At 40.5% G+C, this 17,727-nt stretch overlaps 1 protein-coding gene across 6 annotated transcripts in view; it reads left to right on the forward strand.

Annotated features, from left to right (window-relative positions):
• sdk2b (sidekick cell adhesion molecule 2b) overlaps nt 1–15,307 on the forward strand; it is a 325,205-nt gene extending 309,898 nt beyond the window's left edge. For 4 of the 6 annotated variants that reach the window (XM_085285110.1, XM_085285112.1, XM_085285114.1 and 1 more), the window contains 5 exons: nt 109–249; nt 2,974–3,112; nt 7,413–7,542; nt 12,495–12,551; nt 13,087–15,307. In XM_085285110.1, coding sequence (XP_085141236.1) covers nt 109–249; nt 2,974–3,112; nt 7,413–7,542; nt 12,495–12,551; nt 13,087–13,509 — 890 coding nt within the window. In that variant the 3' untranslated portion in view covers nt 13,510–15,307. The remainder of the gene's footprint in view (nt 1–108; nt 250–2,973; nt 3,113–7,412; nt 7,543–12,494; nt 12,552–13,086) is intronic. The other 2 variants (XM_085285113.1, XM_085285115.1) reach the window with 1 other exon arrangement.
• Nucleotides 15,308–17,727: the final 2,420 nt, after the last annotated feature.

Here is a 17,727-nt window from a genome sequence, read left to right on the forward strand (position 1 = left end):
TTTCGGGGTTAATTAAATCCCCTTAGGTCATTCAGACTTCACAGGAATGTGGCTACATGTTTTTAACAAGCATGAATTTCAATTTTCTGGGTTTTTTTTCTTATCTAGCCCAAAAAGTGGCTCCTTTCTATGAGGAATGGTGGTTCCTGGTCGTGGTGGCTCTAGTGGGACTCATCTTCATTCTGCTGCTAGTTTTCATCCTCATTATCAGAGGACAGAGCAAGAAGTATGCAAAAAAGTCTGAATCAGGTGAGTACACACAGTTGTGCAGCTAAGTGGAACATTTAACTATCATGGAAGCTTGTATTTCGCTTCCAGCCTGGTGGCATGGAGGGAATCTGATAACTTGCCTTTTTTAAATAAAACAGTAAAACTTATTACAGGGATTTTATTATTATTTTATTACTTTTGAAATACTGAGCAGAGAAATTGAGTTAACTTTGTTTTGTAGGGGGGTGAATTCTGCTTTTGAATGAATCAGGTCACTGACTGGGTTGCAGGGGAATAAAAAGCAGAGAAAGAGAGAAAGGAAGCAGGAACGGGGGGCATACTTGTCCATTCAGAGCAGCTCTGACATCAGCGGGTATTTCCCTCAGCTCAGCACTTTTGCCAGGGCTGTTTAACTGCCAGGCAGGGGAGGGGTGGGGTCCCTGTGGGTCACTGCCCATCTTTCTGACTGATGGAGAGAAAACAAGAGGTTCCTTCTCATTCCAGCACAAAGACACTCTCAAAGCCTCCATATCCTCCTCTAGGAATCTGGCCCAGGCCACTGGACCGACCGAATGCTATTTCTTTTTCTCTGTGTTGGCATAACCACCAATTGACCTTTAGTACCCTCGAGCAACCATGCAGGTCCTGGCCTGGCTGTGGCCACCTGTAGGATGACTGAAAGTGTTTCTAACCTATAACATGGTGAGAAATAGTCTCGAAAAATTAATCTTATATAGAAACCATCCTGTTCATATTGTTTAATATAGTAAAATCATGACACTTAAAGTCAAAGTTAAACATTTATGTCAATTGTGAGTTTAGCCCAGTCATTGGTTATAGATTATGAATGTGCTTCTTTATATACAGAATTAACAATAATGCTGCGGCTGACCTAAATTTATAGTATTGGTAAATACCAAAATCTTTTTAATGCTTTTTTTAACAGTTAAACCATCATTATCTGCAAGGTCTTTAACTAAAATGATATTTAATTTAATGCGAAAATATAATTATTGTTGTTATCCATGAATTTTCAAGTGTAATGTTTTACAACAGAGCTGGAAATATAGTAAAGCACATTATTAATTTTTGATTCAGATGCCAAATTGCATTTTTTTTACTTGCATTCCTGAACAGAAAAAAATTTTTTGGTTTTTGAATCTTATGCTTGATTAATTTCTGACTTATTGGAGAGGTGCAGAGCCTGGCGCTCAAGTTTAGGTATAAAAACATACAATTTTTGACAGATGTCTAAAATATTTATGTTTCTCTGTTTTTATGATAGGTGGTTTAATAAATATGTTAAGCCCTGTCTATGTAATTTATACTAAATTTGTGTTGCTATATTCTAAGGGAATTTCCACTGACATGCCCTGCAAACCTGCCGAATTTCTCATTTTCATTCACATGTTTTTTGGACACTTGAAAATCTACATCGCTTGACTTGACGCTTATTAGGAAAAAGTTTACTTTACTGTTGAGGATTAGTTTGTAAGAATTATTACAGCTCTTGGAGCTGTCTGTTTAATAAAAAGCTAGAGTCTAAAATGGTTGGAATACCTAACAAAGACTGGAAACAGGGAATCAGCTAGCTGTATGAGGGAAAACACAATCCAACAACTAGCAGTTCTGAACCTCACTAATTAACATCCCAAGCTAGCTAATCCCAGGGTATCTAAGTTAATCAGCTCTTGGCTCCAGTTACATATTTTGTTTTATTGATCTTTTCTTCTTACGCTTGGCTAGAAAGTGAAGAAGTGTATTTTTTTACAAATTGTGAGTTATTGCTGCAAGTCATAAATATGAATACTACTACAGTGGGGGAAATAATTATCTGATCCTTGCTGAATTTGTATGTTTGCTCACTTACAAAGAAATGGACGATCTCTATTTCTTTGTTTGATTTTAATGGAGTGACAAAAACCCATAAAAAAACATATCATAAAAATTATACATTGATTTAGATGTATGTGTGAAATCAGTATTTGGTTATCAAGGAAAACACAACTTGGTGGAGAAACCCAAGCAGTAAGTAAGATATCTTTTTTGGAGATGGTCACTGGGTTTGAACACGTTTCAGGAGGGACTTTGGCCTACTTCGCTATACTCAAACTCTCTAAATCCCGTCGTTTTCTTGGCTGCTACTTGGCTTCAGCAACAGATTTTCAAGAGGATTGAGATCTGGAGACTGTTCCTCTGTTTGGTCTTGGCCATGGTGGTGGAGAGGTTGGAAGGGAAGAAAATATTCTCTGGACAGGCGTGCTTTACACACATAACAAGTTGAGATCAGTATCTATAATTGATTGATTATAATCTGTGTGCCACACGAGCACACAGGCAGTTTGTCCCCTAGGGATCATATACTTAATTCACTCAATCACAAATCAGTTTATAACTGTTATGTAGAGTTTTTTCTGGATTTCTGGCTGATATTCTGTTTCTCGCTAAAATTAGAGACTGTATGTTTCTTTGTAAGTGAACAAACTTACAAATTCAGTAGGGAATCAAATAATAGCTCCCCCCGCTGTATTTACTTCAACAATTTGAACCTTTAAAATAAACACAATGACATCTGACGGCATGACTGATGAAGTAAAAGCCTATGTAATAAAAAGTGTAGACAGCTTTGGGAATAAAATGTTATTTCAGTATTGAGAATTTAAAGGGGAAAAAAAGATCACGTAGTTCCATCAGTTTTCCCAGACACTAACCTGCCTGTCCATCTGGCCTGTGGTCACACAGTGTCTCTGTACGTGTGTCCAGGTAACAACTCCAACTGTAACGCTCTCACCCACGGAGATATGGTCAGCCTGGATGAAGGACGTTTCCCAGCTCTGGAACTTAACAATCGACGGCTGTCTGTAAAAAACTCTTTCTGCCGGAAGAACGGCGTCTACACCAGGTGAGTGAGCAACACATTTCCAAGAAAATTCATGTTCCGATAATATTTAAAAGAAAAGCTTAATTTAATGTCCAAATGAAACAGCCATACGGTAAAAATAATTGGGTAATCTGTGGAAGCTATACCTCATGCCTGAAAACACTTTCAGCTCTGTTGAAAAAAAAAATACTCTTGACAACTCAAATGCACTTCTTCCGCTATCTAAAAGCAGCATATAAAGAGACTCACTGCAGCCTCTCTTAATGAGCTTCTGTATTTCTGTGAATTCCCAGCAATACTGATCTTGAGGCCATGGCCTTGTTTTAAAAACCAATCACTGTGACTGACACCTGTGCTGAGAATACTGCACGAACTAAGTCATAAGTCCAGGTTTAGATGTGACTGCACACTTTGTGTTAGCTCATTAAAACCTGTTTATTCTGCATATAAGATGTGGATTTATAGACAGCTGCTTTCATGTTGTTTTTGGACAGACTGTCAGTTATGTCATGTGGATATTACTATCCTTTGAGTGAAAAGAATGCAAATGAGACAAATGCATTCTCTGACTGTTTCTATATACCGGTAAGTAACAGTAAGCTGGAGAAATATGTTTGGTTGTGTCTTTCTATGAGTATATGTGTGTGTGTAACCTTGAGGACAGATCAAAGCAGGCACAGGTCTTTGAGATGCTTCCAGGCAGCTTCCTACTACTGTGTCTCTGACTTGAAGGGGGAGGCTCAGAGGGAAAGAATGCACAGATGTACAGTCAGCATTCTTTGAACTCAGCCCATAGCGAAGGAAACCAAATCCCAACACCTGAGTCTCCGATTATAGATTAATGCCACATCTTGATCTCTGGTCTCTGAATACCAAAGACAGCATGAAGTTCTTTTGCGTTATACCAGGATCAGAAATCAAACACGTTCCTAATCCTCCTGTATTCATTTTAATTCAGAACTGTGTCAGACAGCAAATGCCATTTGAAGCTGATCCTCACAGAGATTTTCTCTATGTGGAGATTATTTGTTCAGAGTTTAATACAAGGGCCAATATGTCTGGTGGAGAATCTCAACGCACAGGGATTTCAGTACCGTTGGACACCGATGACTTAATCTGCCCCGCTTAAACTTTAAGTGTACCGTTTTCCTGTAAGGAGATCAAAATAGATAAACACATCAATCTGGTAAAATATAAAGAATTTAGATAAAGTGTGGTCTCATAAACATATATATATATATATGGCAGTAGTAATGAGTGCACACTAATAGCACATAAACGGCATGCTATCAAACCAAAGAACTCTAAATGCGTCTCAGGTTTGGCATTCAAATTCTTCTATGATCAAGAGGGAAGGATTAAGAGTGCAATCCCTTCTTGGCTTTGTAGTAGCGTCTTTTTGTTTTTTGAAACCAACTTTGACACTGGTTGTGGGTTTAAAGAGGTCTCGGCGAGGTAATTCAGTGTAGATTAACATGGTTTTAAACACTCTTGAGTGACAAAGCTTCCGAACACTTCAGACATGTTAATGAGTCCCTTCAGGCGATTGTAGCAAGAGAGCCTGGTAATGAGTAAAGACCAGGGGGCAGATTTGATTTCACCCTCTGGTTCTCATTCCTTACCTGACGTGCTGCTGACTGAATTTTGCTGTGAGAGGATTAAGTGGACCCTTCTCCGTCCAAATGAGAGCGCTGATAAATAATTTACGCCTCATTCAACAGTGTATGCGAGTCAAGGAGAAGGGGGTGAAAGTGGGCTGAGATTCCTCAGTGTTTTAAAACGGGCAGTTTATCATAATATCCCAGTAGGCTCGCAATAGCTGTTCTTCACTTTGGCTCGATTCTTTGTTTGGCTGTGTTAGGAGGGGGCTTGCTAAGAGGACTACAGAGGAATGCAAGTTGCTGAAGGTTACTTTGTGGAGTCCTTCTGGGGATAAGTGCAGATAAAAATTCAGACCTGTGATTATGGAAAAATTATACTCCTGGGGGAAATTTCCTCTGTCATTAACTTAAAAATCCAGTAACATTTACACTGATGCAAAGCTTTGTTGTTAAACGGATCACTAAAGGATGCTGGAGAATTGGGGAAAAAAGATAGCTTGTTATTGCATTGTTTATACTTCTGTATTGGTGATACTCAGTTTAATTTTTTTTATATAAGATATAAAAGAACGCATAAAAAACACAACAACATACTAAGAGGGGTAGTAGAAGTAGGTCGATTGCATTTACATTAATAGGTAAAAACAGTAGACATGCTGTGTACAAATGTAGCGACCCTCCTCCAAGGGCGCTCCTCCAATACTCAAATGTATATAAATGAATATACATGTGCATAGAAAAAAAGAAGAAGAAAAGAATTATTCAATATGGCAGCCCTGGCAGAGTCCAACTCCCACCAGGAATGGGTCTTGCTGCAGTTGCACAAGGACTGGATGATCTGTACAACTGCACCAGTGGGCCAGTCGCCCCATCCTCCTGAAGCACCTCCTACAGGATGTCCTAGGAGACATGGTCAAATCCCTTCTCCAGGTCCACAAAACACATGCAGACTGTTTGGGCAAACCTCCCCTCAAATTACCTCAAGAGGGTAAATATCAAGAGGATAAATAACTGATCCAATTCCTTTAGCCAGATTCACCAGCTTAGGATCAAACTGCAGGGACCTCTGCCCTTTACTGCTGCCTGATCCACAAGCTTAATAAACTAATTGAAACTCAAGGGAAAAACAAGGGCGAGAGAGTACGTTTTCACTTGGGATTTGAAGACTGTTCGTGAGGTAGATGATGTAAATTTAGGAGGGAGGCGGAAATGTGACTGGTTTGATCTTTGAGTCAAATTTAAGAAAGGAATAAAAGATGACACCAAGATTGTCAATCTAAGATTCTCAGTCATGTAGAAAGAGCACACGAATTAGAAAAACTTGAGCTCATTGTATAGGAGCACTCCACTGTACATGTTTCAATTTTCTAAAGTTAAGTGAATTAACTTTAGTTTAACTCTCAGAGTGTAATTGAGTTAGAGCTTGCTTTGTGATTTCCCAGTGGAGTTTTCCATTTCGTCCACACTGCACTCAAAGTACCAGCCCTGTGAAAACTGCTGGAATTTACCCGCATTTTTGAAATGCTCTCCAAATATATTTATATGGAAAATGCTTATGCAAATGCACTTTCAATGTGTGGAGCGGCTGTGTGTGCACTCCAGCAGCTCCACTGGCAGCGACTGCCGGCCGACGCTGTGGCCTGGAAAGTCAACAGGAGTCAGTATGTCCAAGTAGTCTCCGCCAAACCAGCACCAATCAGCAGAAACAGATGGGTGTTTATTTAGGAGGACTAGGAACAGTGGAAAATGTGGAGGAGATTAGGAACCAAGAGCTTTTTTATTACTCTCATATTTACTGAAAACACCCCTGACAGAAGCGCACCATTTTAGGGAATGCTTTTTTCCAACTATTTCACGTTTTTCCCATTCCATCTTTCTTTCAGTTTTCAGGTTCATTGAACACCTTGTCCCTATCCTCCCTTCCCCCACACTTTAATGATCCTCCCTTTCCTCGGCCACCTCTCTTTAAGCTTCTATCTGAATTCCAAATGTGATAACCTAAGTATGCGCACTGACACGTTAATCCATGCCATCATTTTGTGTAGTGTGCAATAACATTTACCCGAGCAAAGCCTGAGGCTGCAATTTGTTTGATGACCCCTTGAGTTCAGTTTATAATTTAGTCACAAGAGCCTAGTGGTTTGACATTCCACAGCCCACAGTGAGGACTGAATCAAGGAAATTATTCACTGCAGAAGAGACAGGCTGTAAGCAGCCATCTCATGAGTGTCCCATGATTCTCATCTAGTTGCCCTCCTACACACACTGAAAGAGAGAACACATGTGAGCTTGACAGGAAGCCCTAACTGTAGTGTCTCAGACGTTAGAGAGAACATCTAGAGTCACGGCATTTGCTTGTTTATCAAAAACTGTATTGACTACAATTTCTAATTTTAAAGGAACAAATCTATACAAAGAATAAGTAATAAGACAGTTAACCCAGGTTTTAATAGACTGGGAGTATTCTTTAAGTTTCTTTTTACTATTTATTGGAATAGAGCAGCAGAGAGATGACATGAAAGCTGGAAGAAAACAGTCTTGTGGTCGATTTGAAACTGGGCCTCTCCATTAGCCTGCTCAACCCAGTGAGATGTACTGGCATTTAAAATACAACCTGATTTATTCCAAAAGGTTTTGTTTTTGAAAAGCCAGGGTTTCTTTTGTTAAGCTTGACAACCAGTTTGAATCAAACTAATTGTGTGCATTTACTCTTTGATCAGGTCTCCTCCCAGGCCCAGCCCAGGCAGTCTTCACTATTCGGACGAGGATGTCAGCACCAAGTACAACGACTTGATCCCTGCAGAGAGCAGCAGCCTGACTGAAAAACCCTCGGAAATCTCAGACTCACAGGTGCAATAGCATTATATTGTTTTATACTGCATCTTCCCTAAGTAGTATTTCAGTCCTGTTTGTACCTGTGTACGTGTACCCACCGTCATCTCCTCAAATTCCTCAGGAATTCAGCTTTGCATTGTCAGCTGTTCTGTGGTTTTTTTGCCTGTTCATGCTGGTGTCCTTTCTGTGTCACCCATCTCAATGTGTTTGGCCTGCAGAGGTCATAAGATACAGCTACAGTAATGCACATGGCGAGATGAGAGATTAATGACTCTGCTTACTGGTGGCAAAGCAGTTTTTAGACCAGGCAGTAACCTGTGGAGAATGTCACTCTACAAACATCCACCTGAGATCTAGGTCACTGCACTCAGCCACAGCACTCATTATGTAAGGCAGCGAGAGGGCATGCACTCTGCAAAATTTATTTTCCAGCTAGCTACGTAGTAAAAATTGCCTCTCCAGACAGATAGTTTATCCAATATTCCTTTTCAGCAAGTCAGATCAGAGTTAGTTAAATTGATCTCTATGGAAAAAAAGAGCACTGTATTGGATCTTGATAGTTAAAACGCGATCATAATTTTGAGTTTGTTTGAAGTTTTAAAGTCTTCTGTTCGGACTGATAGATTATTAAAAACTGATGTCAGAATGTCTGACTTGTGGCCTTTGTGCTGAGCCAAACTGCTTTTACCCAGCGAGTGTGATCAATAAATTGTGCCCTTCTGTCTGTCTGCATCTGTCTTTCTATTGATCAGCGTGTGCCATCTTGGCTTTTGTCTGTTCTCATTCTCACGCTTTTAACCAAATTAAATTTCTTCTGTCTGGTCTTATGTGCGTATACACTATGCTGTTTCTGTTTTCGTTTATATCACATCCTCTCTGTGGTTTTTGTGATTCATCTTGCAATCTGCAGTCTGGTTTGGAGCCTTGCAAGATAAAAGCATCAGGGGAAAGTAGTCTGGAATTCCCTTGCTATCAGGCTTCCTTCAGTTTTTTTCTTTCACCTGGGAATTCTTTGCTCTCTGTATTTTCCCAAATTATCTTGGAAAATCTTTCAGATAAATAAGTCTGTAGTGTGAATTCCAAAAGCCAGAAATCTCTCCCCACCTCGCTTTATCGGGACCTAAGTCATGCTTCCAGATCAAATAGAAATCTCTCTACAATGAAGTGCTACAGACAGGACCTTTCACAGCACCATAACATCCCCTCAAATGAAGCATTTCAACATTTCAACGCCTGTCTGACATATCTACCATTCACACTTGTGTATTGTCAAGCATGGCCCTAATGCAGTTACTGCCCCCCTTGGATGACGACACTTGTCTGCTGCCACTCTGCACATTCGAGGGGTCGATGTTGGCTTTGATGGAGTGAAATGCACAGAGCCTTTCTGTTAGCCCAAGGCTCCCCTGCCATGCTCCTGACAGACCACCATATCAGCACCAGTGGTGCTCAAAAAAATCTAGGAATGTTCTTTGAAGTTTTATTGAGCGGATAACTCATAGCTATCAGTATGACATTGTGCTGTCTGTCCTCCTTAATCCCCGCGGCCTCCCCCAGCAGGTATAAGTTCACTATTGTGCTCCTCGTGAAGAGGGGATTTGGAGAAAGCCAACATTGACTTGGCAAGGCAACAGGGTCACCATTACTGTTCTGCTCCCCTGCAGGTAGAGACCTATTGACTTCCCTTTTTCCTTTAGAGTGTAGGTTTTCTCGCTTTCCAAGGTTGTCTTTGTGTGTAATTTAAAGCCGAAACCAGTTAAAGGCAAATGACCTCATCTCTGAGTCATATTAAAGATTATGTTTATTCTGCAGAGTGGCATTCCAAGGGAGAGAGATGAAAATGTCGGCTTTCTCTCACATACTTTTTCTTTCAGACTTTGCCGCTCTCTTTCTCCATCCTAATACTCGCTGCCTCTGTGGTTACTGCAGCTTTTTTTTGGCTGAGACTCAACCGACAATATTATCTGTAATGTTTGGATTGTCACTAATGACAACACACTAATTTTGACCAGCCACGTTTAAAGTTTCATGTCATAACCCAGAATAAAGTTCAGTTGCGACCGCAAATAAATAAGAGTTGATATTAATAGCTTTTTGGCTTGTGTACAAAACAGAGGTTATTGGAAAGACGCAGACATTTATATTGGCTGGATGGGATGAAGCGCATGTAAAACGAGCATTAAACTGACATGCTTCCTTAAACTAGGCATCACTTCTAAAGGGAAAAATCTGAATAAATGCACATGCTTCCATTATGCATTTCATCTTTCTGGGGCAGCTCTAATGATCAATAAGATTTTAAATTTCTCTGAATATAATTGTTCTGATTAAGCAATATGAAATTTACTAGTTGGAGACTGGAACTACAAAGGAGGCTTAGGCCTTGCCTTGATGGTGGCAGTATGCTACTTTGCTTTGATAAAGCTGGTATTTTAGCGCTAGCAAAAGTGTCCCATCTTCTCCTTTCCAATTTCCTGCACAGCTTTTGCTAAAAGCTCATAATGATATATGTGCTGTGAATGTGCAGGGATTTCAAGTCCCCTCCAGCCCCATATACACTGCCATTGTCTTTATCTCAAAGGACCCCTGCTGTGTTCACTTCATCAATAAGAGTGACTTAGACAGCATCCCCTTTCTCCCCCTCCTCTTTGCAATAATCCATAACAAGAGGACAAAGGGCCGACTGTTGGGGTATGCATCAATTTTGGGGGGGATGGGGTTGGGACCTTGCTTACCAGAGAATTTATTTACAAAGTGCAGTAATTAATTCAAAGCGCTTTTAACATGACTGTAAGTCTATGTCATTTCTGGAGCAACACATCCAAATAAAAAGGGGAATAATTCAGACGGTGGCAAACACAGAGATGACAGCAAGCTCATTTTCAGCAAGCCGATGTCAAATCTCAAATAGATTGTCTGAACGCCTACATGGTTTGTTGATGATGACCAATTTATCTCCAAGAAACTGTAATTCTGACCCATGATTGATGCACATCTTTGTCATGTTTTTTCTCAATTTTATTTCCTCCTCTCCTTTGTTGTTTTCCCTCTTCTTTGCTAGCAACTGTAAACAGGATCACAAGGCAACTTTATTATGCCGATGATAAAATAAAGTACTGTCAAGAGGTTTCGCTAGTTAATTGGATAGATGTCTTAATCTCTTTCACCGCCTAATTTAACATCAAAATGATGAAAAAATGCTTAATAATTGACGCAGGCAGGCTGGTATGTGTCTGTCTTACACATATCCTTGCATAAATGAGACGGTTATTCCCTTGAGGCTGAGGTGCAATGCTGCATTTCATGCCTAAAGTCTGTTTCTGTCACACCATTCAGCTCTAGTAATTAGCTTGTAATGAGTTGAAATAAGGAGCTGTATCAAGGGCTGCGCGGCCCCAGAGGCAAATTGTTAAGCATCTTTACTTTAGGTTACTCAATTGCATCCGTGTGTTATTTCTGTTAAATATTGGTGATAAACCAAAAGCAAAGGCAGACAGATTGGAGCGCTGTACTTGTAAGCAGAACAATTTAACAGTCACAACATCTGTTGCACACACTCGAAAATTGTGTCGGAGCAGGCAGGAGGATGCAATTCCCTGTGTCAACACTTGGTCTACAGTCACGCTTTCCCGTTGCCACACACGGCTAGAGTGGTTTTTCATCTCTCAATGCTGGCTTAATTCTTTTAGAGTGAAGTAATGCCACTTGAAGTGCCTCAGTGTGTCTTGCTGGTCCACTGTGAATGGATGTTTTTGTGTTGCTGTGCTGCTAAATAGACTGGTATGAATAGAATGCTTCTCAGACCTAAGTGTTTTAAGTGTTTACAACTGGGTGACAATATTGCAAACAAAAACACAAATACTGAGCCATCCCACACTCTGGCTCTCCTTTATTGAGAGGAAAAACGATATAGAAGAAAGGGGGGAAAATAGGAGGTATGTTAAGGGGAACGTGGCTTGTGCAGTATCTGCCTTTGATTAATTCGTGAGGGAAAAAAACAGGATACTTTCTTTTAAAGAGAATCAAAATGTAGGATCGTTTTTCCTATAATTCAGCACACAAAAGTTTCTGTTTGGACTTTTATAAACTCTGCTGACATGGAGAAAACAAAAGCTTTTATATAGGGGTTTGACATAGGCATGAACCAGGAGGCACAGGGAAATCTGAGACAACTGCCATATGTATGACATATGTGCTGTGCAATATCCAGCGAGAGATCTGTTCTTTGAGTGTGCGCCAACAGCAATGTTTCTGTACATGATTATGAAAGGCCCGAGAGAGCAAGAAATTTCTGAAACGCTCACGATTATCAGCACCCTCTCGGTGGTATACCACTTTGAAGAGAACAGGCTTTTGTTATGCACCTATTGCATGCTTATAAGAGCGTCTTTGGGAAATTATCCAGTGACATTTTTGGCACAGTCAACTGTGCATATGTTCATTGTGGCAAGGTGATTAATCAGACGCTGCCTGGCCGATTGGCAGTTTGCTTTCATGGCAATTAGATTACCATGAGCAGTCCCTGCTGAGCATTCAGTGATCACGTTCCTTTTTGTTTGGTGCATGGAATGTTTCTTGACATGAATACAATAGTGCTTCTAGCTCAACCTGCAGCAAGGTGGAAGGTCACTGGTGAGAATGTGCTGAGAACTATTATTTCTTTACACATAGCAAGAATGGAATTCAGACTGAGTTAAAATGTGAAGCAAAATAACTTTAACAATGCTTCAGTGCTCTCAATATACTCTTAAAGTTGATGGTAGTGTTGGAAAATGCACTGCACAATACAAAACTGTGTTTTTATTTCATCCTTTTACCTTTTCATACCATTCGCACAGAATGGCACAAAGGCTGTATTTATGCATTTATTTATACATATTGTGGCATTATCACCATCATGACTCGGCCATTTGAATCATTCTGTTATGGTGATGTACTGTAAAACCCATTGTTTTGTTCACCCATAGGAGGCGCTGGTGTTTTCATATGGAACAGGTGGCCTACATACACTTCCACTGCATTTGGTGAGGTTCCTGTGGCTGCCTGCTTTGAATGTTATATAGCCCTATAGGCGACTGGTTCCAATTGGTAGCCCCCATCCAATCCTTTCCCTCAGATTCCTCTTACATGTTAGGTTTTATATGCCACACTGTGTAACACAACACCAACCCCTGTCTTGCTGACGTGGTGTGGTCAAGGTCTTAGATCCTGAACATATAGATCTGCTTATTGGTTAAAGTCCCGAAGACAAATTGACCTTTGCCATCTCGTGTTGACGGTTTTCTTGTGCACGTTTCAGTAGCAAGTCATCCTTCATGCTTTGACCATCTTTGACCATTTTGTCCGTCTGTACTTGTGCTGTGTTGTAAATGTAAGTGTTTGCATGTGTTTGCTTTTTAGACAGCTGTGGCTGTAAATTGATGCCTTAGAATAACACAATAACTTCATGTTCATTTTCATTCTAGCCTCAACATCTTTAACTGCTACACATGGAAACACTACAGAGTCACACCATACTCACAACATAAACCGCTGTCTCTTCTTTTTTTGGCTTCTCAGGGCAGCGACAGTGAGTATGAGGTGGACCCTAACCGTCAGAAGACCCACTCCTTCGTCAACCACTACATAAGTGATCCTACCTACTACAACTCCTGGCGTCGCCAACAGAAAGGCATATCCCGGGCGCAGGCCTACAGCTACACAGAGTCAGAGTCAGGAGAGCCGGATCACTGCGCCCCACCACCGCTGCCCCCTCTACCTCCACTGCCCCCCCAGCTGAGTTCACCAAGCCCTCAGCCTCAGCAGGCTCAGGGCCAGCCCCAGGGCCAAGGCAGCCTCTTTAGACCCAAAGGTAGCCGGACTCCCACCCCCTCCCAGCAGAGCTCCAACCCTCCGAGCCAGCACAGCACCTTGTACAGGCCCCCCAGCAGTCTAGCCCCTGGCTCACGGGCCCCTATTGCTGGCTTTTCCTCTTTTGTGTGAAAAATACTGAGGACATAGAAACTTCTGAAAATACCTACCCAACTTGTGTTGAAGAAGAACATAGCATTGCAGTCAGCCCAAACAAGTCGCTCATTCTTTATTTTCATCATCAATTTATTTTTCATAACTTACATGTTTTTTTTTTTTTGTGAGCTTGGATGTATCAAAACATTATGATACTTTTTGAGGCGTTTTTTTGTCTAATGTGTGAAAATGTGCCAGTGTAAACTTTGGTTTCGCTCACCGGCTGATAAAAACAAAAAAAAGGTCTCTGCAACATCTATTCACTTTTATTTTGTTAGTTGAAATACTTGCATGGCTTTATCATTTATTTCCTTCTTTTTACTTTTTTAAACTCATTCAGTGGTAATATCTGATTCTGTACAAAGTCACTAGAATCTTTGAAAACACACACACACACACACACACACACACACACACACACACACACACACATATAAATATATATATATATATACATATATATAAATATTCTATAGTAGACATGCCTAGAAGACAAAATCAAGTCATTGCTGACTCTACTTTGACGAAGACTGATATGACAATATGATGGAGCCATATTGTGGAAGTTAAAGAACAATTATTTGTTTGGACTGGATGTAAAAACAAAAAGCTGCCAGCGTAAAGGTGGAATTTATGCCAAATCGAAGACATTTAATGTGCTGGTTGTGAGAGTTTTAAAATGACATTGAAGAAGCAATCATGGATTAAAATGGAAAAACTCTCTGGCCTATAACATACACATACATAAAAAAAAAAGTCAGACAGCATTTGGCCATAGTAGTAGGTCAAATGTCAGTGACTGCGGCGTGCCTGAAGGATCCTGCAGATATATGAAAAGAGTGTATATCTGTTTAAGTGGAAGTGTTTAAGTCTGTTTTTTGTGAGTGTGTTACAGTGGATCGAAGATGCCTTGATAGAGAAACACATATTTATGATCTCTGGCACCAATTGTGAATGGACTGTTGATGGTGCCCCGAGACTTTGGCATCGTGTTGCCTCATGTGGGCCGGGAATCAGTTTGCATACAAAACCCATATCTCATATTTCACTTTTTGCTGGCTCAGATAAACACTCACGAGTCCGATTCTACTGAAATGCTTTGGAATCCAATTAAGAGGTGAAGTCTCAAAACTGTCATCAGGAACTGTTATAAGGGAGCACAGCTGCTAGTTCTACAGTGTGATTTTGATAAGAGACCAAGAGGATTCCCACCACCCCCCTGTTTTCTTCCCTGCTGAGATAACTTTTCGCTGTCACTGATCACTATCGCTGGGCAGCGCCGAGCCTGCACCAAGAGATGATGTCATTGAATTGCCTCACCTCTTTTCCTTTTATGTAAACAACCACTCTGTAATATTCAGGTGTGACTGTATTGTCCCAGATGCAATTACGTGTGTGCGCGTGTGCATGTGTGTGTGCGTGGTCACTCTTCTCGTGTGTAAGCTTACAGATCATTCACTTTATGTCTGTTTATAAAGAGATTGTTCTGCAGCAACTGTAAACCTGCCCGGAATAACGCCACAGAGGGCTGACGTGGTCCAACCACCTGCCAGGCGCACTCATAACGCTATAGTGAAGACTCAGTGGTGTGTTCTTAGTTTTCATAGTTCAAAAAGCAGAAAAAAAATGTCATCTACTTTTTTTTTTTTCAATTATTTGTGGGGTGATTTCATTGTACGCAACAAAAGCTTATCATGCAGAATCTGAATGAATATATGATCACAGTACATTTCTGAAATAAATTATTTTTCAATGTTAACCGTTCTGGTATTGAATTGTGAAATGTAAAGGGGAGATGGGAGGAAGGGAAACATGCAAACAGTGGTGTTAAAGGGACTTTTTCAGACTAGGCAGAAAAAAAGGCCTTCGTTTAGAAGCAGTAACTCCAACTTTTGCCACAAACCATGACCACATGACCTCTGTAGCTGTGCCACAGTAATCAGCAGATTTCCATTTTCAGTAGCACCCATCTAATCTATTTCCTCTGTAAACCTTCTCAGGCACTCTAGCACAGTAAATAACATACATGGTGATCACAGTAATCTCTTATTCATTCTTATTCAGCTCTAAGTGTGTGCATAATCAACTGATTTCAACATTATTGAGGACCTATGTGCAAATCGTACCACACCCATTGATCACTATCTACTCCATTCCTCTTGTGTGTCTGTTTAAATCTTTCACAATGCCAGTCGTTTAGTTGTTGGCTTACTTCCCAGATCCAGTTAATTGGTTGGTAAACTCTGAATATGCCAGAATATGTGGTAAACACACCAAAACAGCAAATGTTTGAAGACTTTACGTTAACTTTCCAATCTTTGTAGCTTTTAGAATAAAGAAAAAGACTGGACTGATAGACCTCTGAAGCTTCCCTGAGTATCACGCGATGTTGGGCCACATGCTACGTCTAGACATGGTTTCTTCAAACTGGGCATCATGGTTCGTGGAATCACCTGAGTAGTTTTTCTTCAGACACAGAAAGTAGTCCCTTGCTTTCTATTGAAAAAAATGGCCATTGTGCCTCTAAACATGACACAAAAATTTCTGCAAAGTGCAGCGAATACTATTTACTGTAACGTGATAAAAACCTTAAAAGAAAACAGAGTGCACAACGCCAGAAGCAGTCTGTTTACAAATGAGTTCTGTAAGCACTTGGGATCTGTCCATGGCTAATTATTTAATTAAATCACATCTAACCTTGTGTTACTCAGGGTAGAAATAAATTGGATCATTGAAGATTCTTTGAAATGCTGTTATCTGGTTACAAAGTCCCATCCTGACTTCTTCAGCTTTCTCCTGGTTTCCAGATAACCACAAGTGAGATAACTCAGTCGGGCCTTTGACCCCTGTGACTATACATTAAGTGATACCAATATCTACTCAGGACATAGGTGATGCACTGAAAATATATGTGCAAACATTATATGCAGTAATACAGAAGTACATGTACAGTGTCAGATGGTGTTAGATGCTAATTGTATCACAGTCAGTCACTTGATCCAATGCTAACCTACTAACCACATAGGCATGAGAAGAGAGGAGATTAGATGGGATAGGATTGGACAGGGAATTGGAACAAGAGCGTCCAGAGCACTAATCCCTTTTTTGAAAACACATGGGAAATTTCCCTCCAACAGAAGAATCACAGACAGGAGGTTTTTCACTTGTTGAAATGTTCATTTCCTTCTGTCTCTCTCTTTCTTCTACCCCTCAGGAAATGACTGACAGATAAGAGTGAGTTGGTGGTCCCTTTTTAAAAAGGGAGCCCAAGGTGCTAAATAGCCCTGATGAGTTTGAGAACCCTCAGTTGGAATATTAAAGGATTCAGACAGAAGGTGTAGTTCAAAGGAGTTTGAAACCCTGAATTTAATTGCCTCATTTGTGAGCTTCACTGAGTGTGGCTTGGGGATTTGAAGAGGATATACTGACAGTTGGAGAAAGGATACTAATTTGAGAAATAGGATGTTTCCTCTGTGCTGTTCATAAATGCCTTCCTAATGTATTCTTTGTATCAAGCTTAAATTGTTTTCTGACTTAGTGTACATTATAGGCAAGAGCAGAAAAATGGCCTCAGTCATTTCTGAAAGACCCTTTGCCCCAGAGAACCCCACTGTTCTCGCAGTTTGAAAAGACGCTAACTTTCCACAGTATGTGGGGAAAGTAAGACTTGGGAATGTGAGGCAGCTAAAAAATTGTGACATAAATTGTTTTCAGGACTCATAGTAGGTCACAATTATTTATATCTCAGTTGAGAGGCTTTTTATGAGAAAAGAGAATACCTTTTGTCCCCATTTACTGTAGTCATTTAGGCTGTGTGCAGTATATAACAAAGAACACAGAGCCACACAAGGAAGCAATAAATGAATAAGGGGCCTGCTTCAGGGAAACCTGCCATCAAAGTGTCATGTTCCTGCCTACCCTCGCTGAAGTTCTGACAGACTTAAACAGAGTATGCCGTAAAACAATACACCACTAATTGGCTCATCATGTTGAAATATAAGCCCTAATGATATTTACAGGTGGGAAAATTAGGCTTTGACAGACAGGTGGGCGTCAGTGGAGAATTAAAGTTCACACCTGAGGCCCAGCTTACTATTGTAACCACACCCACGCACACACACATGCTCATTTGTATGTGGCCTGGATGATTTACACATCAGACATTGTAAATTTGCTTTGTGGGTGTGAAATTAA

The sequence above is a fragment of the Mchenga conophoros genome, linkage group LG8 (genome assembly GCF_057382185.1).
Source record: "Mchenga conophoros isolate Kocher_MC1m ecotype Shallow Benthic linkage group LG8, M_conophoros_male_GT1.1, whole genome shotgun sequence".
NCBI classification, from domain to species: domain Eukaryota; kingdom Metazoa; phylum Chordata; class Actinopteri; order Cichliformes; family Cichlidae; genus Mchenga; species Mchenga conophoros.